General features: G+C 38.6%; 1 protein-coding gene across 1 annotated transcript in view; it reads right to left on the reverse strand.

Annotated features, from left to right (window-relative positions):
- LOC138603485 (inactive dipeptidyl peptidase 10-like) overlaps positions 1 to 10,651 on the reverse strand; it is a 59,837-nt gene extending 49,186 nt beyond the window's left edge. The window contains exon 1 of the mRNA XM_069675295.1: positions 10,398 to 10,651. Within this exon, the coding sequence (XP_069531396.1) occupies positions 10,398 to 10,457 (60 nt within the window). The 5' untranslated portion in view covers positions 10,458 to 10,651. The remainder of the gene's footprint in view (positions 1 to 10,397) is intronic.
- Between the last annotated feature and the right edge of the window lie 1,338 nt (positions 10,652 to 11,989).

The raw sequence follows: 11,989 nt of genomic DNA on the forward strand, positions 1-11,989 counted from the left end.
TCAATCCATTATCTTCCGCTGATCCGAGGCCGGGTCGCGGTGGCAGCAGGCTAGGCAAGGTGACCCAGACGTCCCTCTCCCCAGCAACGTTTTCCAGCTCCTCCTGGGGGATTCCGAGGCGTTCCCAGGCCAGAGGGGATATATAATCCCCCCAGCGAGCTCTGGGTCTACCCCGGGGTCTCCTCCCAGTTGGATGTGCCTGGAAAATCTCCGAAGGGAGGCGCCCAGGAGGCATCCTAATCAGATGCCCGAATCGCCTCAACTGGCTCCTTTCGATGCCAAGAAGTAGCAGCTCTAATCGGAGCTCCCCTCGGATGTCGGAGCTCCTTACCCTATCACTAAGGCTGAGCCCAGACACCCTGCAGAGGAAACTCATTTCAGCCGCTTGTATCCGCGATCTAATTCTTTCGATCACTACCCAAAGCTTGTGACCATAGGTGAGGGTTGGATGTAGTTCAACTGGTCAATCGAAAGTTTTGCCTTCAGGCTCAGACCCTCAATCAGAAGTTGCACCTCATTGCTTAATACAACGATGGCAGCTTGAAACTTTGTTTCCATGCTCAATTTGTGCAACTTGATAGTACAGAAGTAGGTTAATTATCAGCCATATTTAGCTATATGTTTTAAAGTATCATCCTTTATTATAATACAAGACAGGGTGTCTGTGTTGTGCAAAGCAAGCAAAGACATAGAAGTGGTTATTTCCCCGAAGTTTGGATAGAAAATATATTTGCAAGTTGGCAACAAACGAATGCTTAGCTTTGCTACTCAAACATAATGTCAGTGCATTAGAGACACTAACATTTTCCATTATCTGCCTCGTGACTGTTTACTTCTTTAAGTGAATTTTACAGTTTTATGGGAGGGTGTTTGGGTGCTGTTTATGCGTGGGTAGAGGGTGCTAAATAGAAAATAAAACCTGCGTACGAATAAGGCCCTGCTTTCTGGTCTTATGAGTCTATAAAGTTGGAGAAAATTGGTCCCTCGGGAAGATTCTGAGGAGCTGACACCAACCTGACTCGTGCTTTAATAAAAACTCAACTGTAGAAGCTGGAAATAACTCAACCTGATGTCATGTCGTCCATGTTTATTCATGAGCAGAATCAATACATGGACAACAAACCAGATCCAGAAACAGAGGATCATTAGGGGGGGAATTTTCCCTGTTCAAAGTTCTTTAATTTGCCTGTAAGTCGATTAAAAGTTGCACATTTCCGACGTCCATAAATCATGTCATCAGCCAGCAGCAGGGAGGTTGACAGACAGGAAGTAAAATCCCAAAGGGGGTTTCAGACCAGAGGGAGGATTCAAACTGTGACTTGGAGTTCAAAGTCAACTCAACCTGCTTAAACAGATTATCAAAATTAAAGTGAGAGGTGCTGCAGGGCTGGAGGAGACGAAGATGCTGACATCGCTGCGCCGTCACAGAGGAAGACGCTATGATTTATTTATACACTGTGTCGGTATTTCCATCAACGTTAGCCGCAGTTTTTTAACATCTCAGTGCAATCTGAAGGTCTGAAGTTTTAAGAGTTGAACTTAAATGCCCTCATTTTCTTTGTTAAAGTGAAGCTACAGCTGGGGTCCGGTTAGCCTAACTTATTTGCTAGCTTACTGGAATAGCTTGGGGAAACAGCTAGCTACCTTTGCCCTGTTTGCAGCACCTCTTACCCCCATAAAAACACAACTTATTCACTTTAAACTTATGTTTTTATGAGGATTAAACAAACAAACCAAGGATATAAATAGTTAATCATGTTTAGTAATTAGATCTTGTTAGCGTTGGACAGATTTAAGCTAGCTGTCAAAGGTCGTTGACATAGCTCATTATTCCAAAATCCCAAAAGCCTGAGATGTTTCCCAGTAGACTGAAAAACCATTTATCCGACAAAAACAACAGATTATTTCAAAATTGCTAATGCTAAGGGTTAAGCTAAGGGGTCCATGTGAAAGAAACATGCTTTGGAATTAGCGCTAGCCCTGCTATAGTCACAAAGCAGCCATTTTTCTCTGACAGAATACTCAACGTAGCCGGCAGTTTTAACTTAAAACAGGTGAAACAAGCTAGCCTAGCTCTGTCCTAAGGTAACAAAACACAACTACAACACCTTCAAATCACTAATCAACTTGTAAATCTCCAAAAATCTAAAGATGACTTGCAGTTTTAGCAAGCTTTAGCTAACGTAAGCTAGCCTAAGCTAACTGGCTGCTGGCTTTAGCTTCAAGTTAGCTGTACATAGGCCTACACAGGAGTGTTTTAAATCCTCTCACTCTTGACAAGCTTATTTTCAAAAATGTCAAACAATTTCTAAAAGGCAACTTGGTTTGCAGGATTTATAACTTCAAAAATGATTTGCTCTCTCACTCTTTCCCTCCTCCGACTCTCTCTAACCTTCCATATTACCACCTGGAGAGACGCCATGGATCACAGAGTTCATTACTGATTAAGAGAAAAGCTTTTTATTAGTCGGAGGCGTCACAGAGCCGCTCAGCCTTTCCTTATCTGTGTCTCGCTCAGTGCTTTTTATTCAGCTCCGTACTGGACCAGCTGTGACTGTCCAACAGTAGCATTTAATGAAGATTTCTTTTTACAGGCCAACAAACCCAGAAACAAAGAAATACATTCATTTTTGTCTGTAAATCTGATTATTGTATCGATTAGGATTCAGGCAGTGGAAATGTAGGTGTATTATAACCTGGGGACAGAGCTATTAATGGAGATTGATGGCTGTTTTCTGAGCTTGTATCTCACTTTTAAGACATAATACTTGAAATTATCCAGAGGACATATGCAAATAATGGATGTAAACTAGATTACTAGATTCTATTCTTGAATTATTAGAGTTCACATCACCCAGTCTCCAGTCCTGGTATTTTGTTATGTGCCTGGGTGAAGCAGCTGTAGCTGAATAAAAGAGAAATCCATCAGCTTCTCCTTTAGCCTCGGGGCTGCTGCCTTCACAGCAGTGACCTTGGTTTGGGCAATTATACTTCACAGACGTCTGACCCGAGATGATTCCTCATGAGCCGCAGTGTGACTCACTGACCCCCAAAATAAACCACACAAGTCAACTCCGGTTTGAGCCACAAGGACAAGAGAATATCAGAACAATACAAAAACACATGAGGCATTAAGAGATTTCCTTTAGGCAGGTTACTGTCTTGACCGAGGGTGCATAGCGTGCAGATGGTCTAAAATACAAGGCCTTATCTTTATTTGTTTTATGGTTTATTTTATGTTTGAATGTCTCTGGGGATTTGGAGGGTAACTGTATGTACTTAAACTTACATTTTCTTCCTCTAGAGGTCACAAGTGTTTCTAAATTTGAATTACATCACTGAAGAAACAGCAGCAGCAGAGCAGCCTTGTAAGAGACTGCCCTCTAGTGGCGGAAAACAGACTTGCATTCATTTTAATTATACTTTATGCTCTGATTTAAAATAAATACAGTCACTTTGTGCATATTTCCTGTTATTATGTCCCTTTAGTGACAAACAAGCTGCAGATTTATTGTGTTTTAATTGTTTTTTTAATAAATAAGTTAACTGAAATGAGTACCATGTTAGTTATTACCGTTGCAGTAATTGTTGCCCTTCATAATTAAATTTAAATGTTTTGTTGTTTAGACAGAAAAAAGTGCATGTAAATAGAAACGAATTATATAAAAGTAAATAAAGATTAAATAGAAACTATACAGTTAGTGTATGTAAACAACCTACACCAGACTTAAATTTATCAAAATAATATGATAAAGTAATGAGACTTTGTGTTTTTCTCTATAATTATATAATAGAAATATAATAAAATTGTATGGATAAAAACATATTAAAATAGCATAGTGCTGAAAGTTGGAATTTGAGGTAGCTGGGCTATTGAAAAAGCTTCTGCATCTGTACACAAGTTGAGTGTATGAAAACCTTTCAACTGTTTTTTGTCCTTTCCAGTGCACTTAAAGTTGAAGTGTACCTGAAGTACACTGACACAGATGGTTTGATGGGTAGGAACCAAGTGAAAACACTCAGTAACAAAGCTACGCCAATAAATCTCACTCAAATCAAACCTTTCATGATCGATCGAACAAAGAAATAGCAATAACTACAACAAAAATCACTTACTGAAATAAGGCATCTTGTGCTGTTTCAGCTGGAGAAAATACATCTTATAACATGCAGGCTAGCATGTAGCAGCTAACACAAGGACCAAAACAAAGCAAGGCCTGAACCAGGCCTCATATCAGTTCAGGTGTTTCCTTGCAAGTGGAGGCTAATGCTGCATTCAAGGACTGCTTGGATATTCCCAATTCCTGAGTTGGGAGGTCATTCTTCAGACTTGTGTGTTATTTATTTCTCTGAACTAATCCTGGTCAGTGTATGTGGACAGCAACTGATGTTTACAACCTGATACCATATTAAAGATTCCAAAATTGATATGTTATGAATAAATAAATATTACGTTTTTAACATTTAATTTGGTCAGCAATGTTTCAACAATTCTTTTAACTCTGCAGGTCGAGCACTAAAATTTTCTCGTACTTTTCAGAGTTCTTAAGGCAGCTTTTACAGGAAATTCTCCCAGTCGGAAACTCATTTTCCGGACTATTCCAACAGCACATGAATGCAGCATCAGTCCATCCACCTGATACTGTGCAGGAAGGAGGATTTGCTGCATCTAAATACACAACTGTGAAACATATTGAATGAATTATTCTGCTGTAAAAACTGTAAATGACTTAATAAATAATATAGTATATATTCTATTAATAGTTTATAAAGTAATTAAAATTAGCTCAAACTTAAACATCTACAGCAGTAAAATGCAATATACATAGTAATGCAGCAGCAATGTTAATCCAAACATCATATATAAAAGTAAAACACTATTTTATTGCAAGATAAGTACATTTACTTTTACTGAATTAAGGATTTTTATTTGTGCTGGAGTAATTTCACAGTGTTTTACTGATTTTTTTTCTTACTAAAGAGTCTTAATATTCCACCACTTCTCTGTAAGTGTTGTAGGAACTTGGCAGCATCATTTCTCATCTCACAGACAGTCTGGCTTTCACACAATAACAGTGTAGGCTGTGCAAGTGTAACCAGCTTGGCACTACTTAACTTAAAAGCCTATCTCATATCCATTCAAGGGATTAAATATAGAGTATATCATAATGTTATTTACGCCTATCAATGCTAACATGCTAATCATAGGTCGATGAGCATCCTGAGTGCAGTAAAGTCAATGTTAGTCATCTTCCCTCCACAGCTCACATGGTAATGAGCCTCTTTACTCCATGTCCATCTCCGCTGTAACAGATGGCTACTGACAACACCGAGCTAATGTTAATATTCAGCGATTTTTGACTGTGCTGGGGAGCTGCACGGGCTGTTAAACTCTGTTATGATGGCAATCTGTTCAGTTTCACAGGTTTCAGGGCTGGGACTTCAGCCCAGTGAAAGTTATGAGTTATTAATGTTGCTTCTAAATTGATTAAACATGTCAACTGAAAGCCAAGATCATGTGAGTATAGTGGAAGTTTTGGTTTCAATATTTTTGCGCTTTGAGTTTAACAGAGCAGAAAATTTTGAGAAATATTCTTGCTCACTTTGTAGGGGAGAGTTAGACGAGAAGATTGATACCATATACGATATGTCTTTTTTTAAACATGAAGCTAGAATGTCAAGCTAGTTAGCTTAGCTTAGCATAAGATCTAGAAACAAGGGGGAAACTGTTGGTCTAACATATTGTGCCTTCTAAAACCTATAAAACTCAATCAAAAAAATTAAACTCAATCTATAAGTGTAAGGCCAGACTTGACCGCAGAGTGTTTTAAATATTTTTAATAATATTCTTTGTAAACTGACAAAAAAAACACAACATTTGTGTCGATAAATATGAGCTGTGAAGATGTCTTCTCATTTTGTCACAAGAGTACTTGTTGATTGTACAACTGACTCCCCGCCAACTCTTCTGCATAAACACACTCCCACTCTCCTGACCCTGTGCAAATGGGATTTTTACGGACATATATACAGGCCTACATACAGTACACAGATAAGATAATCCTTTATTGATCCCCAGGGGGGAAATTCCAGATGATACATATGATGTTGAATAGCAAGTTACTTAGCAACAACAAGCACGATCATGGCAACAACTGAAAAGGAGAAAACAGATAGAGGGAGGAAGACATAATGTTGATAAAATTCCTGAAATTCCTCTAAAACAGGAAGAGAAGACTTGTTGCTCACAGTCTTGTGTTTCATGTAATAACCTAACATTAACTTAAATAACTCCAAAAATTAAATAATATATATTTTTGACTATTTATTTTCATTATCCACTGATAAAACAAGGGTGGGGAAAAGACATGGCATCAAATCCGACCTTGTGGAATCAGCTTGGACATTGAAGTGACTTATTTTAGGTGGTGGAGACCAAAAACAGAGATAAAAGATAGTAAATATTGGAATTGCATTCATCAGGAGCACACAAAACGAATCAAAATGAATGATCATGCTGCTCCATGACTGTTGGATGTCTAAATTAGCAACTGTATGCTAACTAGTTCAACTTTAAAAGGTGGTAATATGTCAATGTTAAGTACTAAACTTGATTTAGCTGTCCCCAAGTGGCTAAAAAATGAGTGAATGTGGGTTTAACTGGAATGTAAAAGGAAGTGTGACCGACTTCAGGTCAAAAAGCATTAATAAGCTGCTAATATTGATATATAAATCTGAAAGGCTGTCAGCCATGCATATCTAATGCATCCAGCTAATTCTGAATCAGTTTATATTTGTGATTTCTGCTCTGGCAGCGTCTATGTTTAGATCTCCCGCCTCCAGAACACCTTTGATTTGTGTTGACACAGAGATGATTGACAAGCTGTAGAGCTGTATACGAGCCTTTTTTTTCCTGCTCGGGTGTTTGAATTAAGGGTCACAGCGGCCGCTCTGTTGGACTTCAGTCTGCAGCGCGGATCACAGGCACTGAATTAGCTCGGGTCAGTGTTCACACCAGCAGGTCGTGTGTGGGCAGAAAACCCAACACAGCCTGTTGAAACTGTTGCATCTATTTCAATCTTTTAATGTGTTTCTCTCACTTGTTCTTTATTTTATAGACGGTGATGATAGTTTCTGGGATATGTGGAGGATTTCTCTTTGAGGGATTAAGAATCGTAAAACATGTCTAAAGGGGATATTTAACATTCAAAGATGGTCTGAATGTGATTTACGCATTGGGAAATCCTATCCTCATCGTCAGACTAAATGTCATTTTGCTGCTGATTCAGACGTCTTAAACCAAAGAGGGTGAATCCTTATTAAGTGGGGCATAGGAAAATGGTCAGATACGAAAATTGATCCATGAAAATGTACAAAATACCTGTAACATTAAACCTCAGGAACTGTTCACTGACGTGGTTTTTCAGAGCTTTCTTTGCATCCCAAAAAAAGTATGTTTTTTTGTAATGGAGTTTGGCATTGTTTATTGGGAAACAGAATGGCTAAGGTCCGGTAAAATGTAGCAAAATCCATTCACTGATTAAGAATGTCACGTATGAAGGCTGGAGTCTCCAGTCTGTTTCTGCAGCCTTATTTTGTCTGGTATGAATTAGGGATGCACAATATTATCGGCACGTTATCGGTATCGGCCAATATCGGCTTAAAAATAAAATATCGGAGATCGGCCAACACGCTGATATCCGCCGATATAATTAACCGATAAAATAATGGGGTGCTGCATACTTGATTAAATGCCCGAACTTGGCGCAATGTCCCCGGTGCGAAGAAGACCTGCGCGGCGCAGCGTGATGACGTCACGTGTGTCTACCTGCAGCATGAGAGAGTTAGAAGCCAAAATGTCCGTGGTGTGGAAGTTTTTCAAAGTGTCCGAAATAGATAGCAAAACTGCTGTTTGCAATGACTGCTCAGCTTCGGTGATGCGAGGAGGAGCCAAGGCAAAGTCTTTCAACACTACAAACTTGATTAACCATCTCAAGACCCGTCACCCCGACCGTTGTCACAAATGTGATGAGAGTATCACCCTTATACTGTACGCTAATTCCATTACAGAAGAGAGTTGATGATCTCTGCAATTAGGTGTGCGGGAAAATAATATCGGTATCGGTATCGGTAATCGGCTAAATGAGTTGTAAAATATCGGCATATCGGATATCGGATATCGGCAAAAAATCTAATATCGTGCATCCCTAGTATGAATGGTAGCTTTAGGTTGCTAAATGTTAAAATCATCACATGTGGCCTCTTTTATGTCCATGTTTGCTGCTGTTGCATGCAAGCTTTAGCATCACAATGATGCTTAATGTTGCTTGTTGCTTCAGTCAGACCAAACATAGATAACTCTAATTTGTTTCATTTTTGCACAAACGTGGTCTCTTAGCGATTAAACTTGTATAAAACACTGCAAACTTGCTAATGCCAAACTAATCTGTCTGTATCCACATTGTAAGCTAATATTAGTTTAGAGAAATTCACACCAACATAACCACTAAAAACACAGAAAATCTGTGTCTCCATTAGCATGAGCAGCTTTGTGTTGTAGATCCTCACATACAGCGAATGTATCTCGAGAGGCCGGGGGCTTATTAATGAAGCTGGCGGCACATGAGGGTGGATTACTGGGCTGTGATTTATGGGACAATTAAAACCAGCCAGGCTAAATAATGCACATGAAAAGCAACAAAGCATCCCTGCTCGTTTTAAAGAATTTAAACAGTCTTTTTGGGGAGTTTTGGATCAGATAAGGAAGTCATTTTCCTCCAAAAAGTACGACAGACATCAAATCTCGTGTACCTGTGGAGCTACACATCCTTTGAAAGCATAAAGCAGCGTTTTCTTTGCAAAAGTAACCGAAGCTGCCAGATTATTCCCGCCCTGCTGCTGTGGGATTGTGCGGGATTATACTCTCTCGTGACTGAAGCGTCGACTCGCAGCTAAGAACCTCTTTGCATAAACTGCGAGCGATAATGAAGCTCTTTAATGTTGGAGCTTTTATTCCTTCCTGCCGCTGTCATCGTGTCTCATCATGTCTTGTATCTTACTGCAGATATCAGGCGGAAAACACGGCGAGGTCACAAACTACACGTCTTCACTTTGATCTTAAAATGTGACAGAAATATCAAGGATCCAGTTTTTAAGTGTTCTAATTTAGGATAACAAATAAAAGTATTAAAAGTGAATCATATAAAAACATTATCTTTGAACAAAATAATGCTGTATTTGACCAAAAATATCCATTTTACCACGTTAATATTCACTAAATCCTGCGGCAACAAATTAATCCGCCGCTGCAAATAGTCCCCAACAAAAGCACTATTTCCTCCTGTTTGAGTAACGTGGTTAAAACTACAGAGCCCAGCTGGTTTAGGAAATTAATGAGCATTTTTTAAAGATGATACTTTACATTTGTGCACAGTTTTTTAAAGTTTTACATCTTCAAGTTAGGTTGCATCGAAGCGCCACAGATTGGAAAATACTGCCAGATTGACGAGCATGTTTTTAGCTTTGGTCCTTACATGGTCTTTCCTTATTTGCAGGTGGTGGGCATATACCTTTGTACCTTCATTTACCCATAAAACAGCCAACAGGATTAATCAGTTTTATAATTTAATGCTGAAAAACTAAAAAACAACTAAATCCAGTGCAACTTCTTTTAAAAGAATCAGTCATTATACGCTAATATGAGGCTAATCCGACATCCGGAGTGGATATCAGTGGACATTTCTTGTGCTTTTTATAAGCAGGAAACCATTCAAACTACAACAAGAGAGTCAAATGTAGATTCTTTAAGCTTAAAATCAGTTATGAACACATTCAATCATTGTTTTATCCGCATTGATTGATAATATCAGCAGCACAAAATGAGCACAAACAGGGAAAAAAAGTAATTATGTACTTAAAGTCTCTAAATTCTCTTAAACTTTTTACAGAAAAAGATCAGAAAATGAAAAATAAAATACTTTGAGGGGTTTAGTGAAAGAAACAGGATGAATTAAACTTGGTGTAATGTGTTTCTAGGTCTCTAAATGTGCATTTAAGGTGAACCAATAATCAATTCTTCAAAAGATAATGTTAGAAATAAGTGGTTTAAGGGCTAAAAGTGACATTAAAAGAGTTTTGCTGACAGAAAGAGATTGTATGCTACAGCCTTTCACAATAAAAGTTGACATAACTTTCATCTAAAGACAAAATTAAAGACAAATTTCAGCAATTTTGAAGATTTGTCTGGTTAATATTGCTGCACACCCTGCTCATAATAATGCACCGATTAAAAGATTGGTTAGAATAGCAAAGATAAGCAGAATTTGGGACAAAAAAAGTACAGAAAAGTGAAGGAAAAATGTGTGAAATAAACCACAATATGAAGAAATCCATCCTACCTTTGTATCCTTGGCGGGCTGGCAGTCAATCTGATGAGAGACGGAGGCAGTTTGGTTCATCTTTGCTCCTCAGAATTTCACACAATGCTCCTTTATTCGATGAAATAAAAGCCCCAATAGACTCCCAAGCAGAAATGCAGAGCCTCGACGCTACTAAAGGGATGCATACAACCTGTTTCCCCTCCTCTGTCCTTCCTCTCTCCTCTTCCTCTCTGCAGCTGCCTCACATGCTGCTGACAGACGCTTCATAAAGCAGGATGTTTGCCAGATCCTCCCACATACCACGACGTTCTCCTTCTTCATCAGGATGCAGATTTGGCTGCAGGCAGAGGACGTTGCAGGCGTTTGGTTGGAGCTTTTACATCTTGAAGCATGAAAGCGTCTCGCAGCAGAGGGGTTTGGTGTTTGGATGAAAGATGACAGCACTCACTCCGATGAATGAGTGTGGAGCTCAAAGTTTGACCCTGAGAGAAGCAGGAGGAGGAGACATTGAAATGCATGCTTGTTAAAATTGACCTTATTCAAAAAGAGATGTACAAAGGAAAGAAAGAAAAAAGGAGAAAAGTTTTTATTGATTGTTTTCACCACTGACATGAAGCTAATTTGACTTCTGTTATATTTGACGTGGTATAGGCTGTGAATGTAAGGATCAATAAAGTTTTATTTTATCTACATATCGTAATTTATGTATTGATAATTTTTGTATCAATAATCCGAATCTGCAAAGTTATTAAAGTTAAAGACTGTACAAAAAGATGAACGATATAACAAAGCCCCTCTCTGTCGCCCCCTGCTGACTGGCTGCAGTATAGGCATAAAGCCCGCCTCCTCCATGTTAACAGATAGGAAATGGGTCAAGCTATAAAATCTAAATACACGACAAATACATTTTTCTCATAGTTTCTGTCATTATAGTTCTTCCCAAAACGACATTATTGTTCCTTATACTAAGTTACCCACTTCTACCTTTTCTCTGGTAATACTTGCTGCGGCCACAAGAGGGCGCCTTATAGTACAAACATTGCACCAGCAGCTTATATGGTCTGATTTTTTGTGCAAAGAGTCCCTAATGCTGCGTCTTTGTGCCGCAGTTTTTACGTTACATCTTTAGAAACACAGCAAACAAATAGGCGGGAAATAAATGTCTTTAAATTAACCTTGTAATGATTTAATAATGTTTAAACTATGCTGCTTTAGACTAGTTTGCTTCTAGTGGATTCAACTTTACACTTTAAAATGTTACTTTAAATTGGTGCTATTAATCATTTTAGCCAGAAGATTTGTCTTAAGTCTAATAAAACACCTCATACATCTTTTCGTCGTGACTACACCCTATATCCATATGTTCTGCATGTGTTTATGTTAAATCTGAATCCTTATTTCCCAGACTTATTGTCACAGTAAACTGTTGTACAACATTAAAAATGTATAACCATGATTCATATTTGATGAGCTGGCTATTTTCCATGCCAAAAGTCATATTTAATATTCGGGTATGATCGCTTTATCAATTCTCAGAAGCCGTTTCAATTGACTTCAAGGTCAAAGGTCAATTTCCAGCTCATGTTCTTAATTGATTAGACGCTGGGAAA

The sequence above is a fragment of the Semicossyphus pulcher genome, unplaced genomic scaffold (assembly GCF_022749685.1).
Source record: "Semicossyphus pulcher isolate SPU_LCO1_2020_fin unplaced genomic scaffold, fSemPul1.0.p SCAF_24, whole genome shotgun sequence".
Lineage (NCBI taxonomy): Eukaryota > Metazoa > Chordata > Actinopteri > Labriformes > Labridae > Semicossyphus > Semicossyphus pulcher.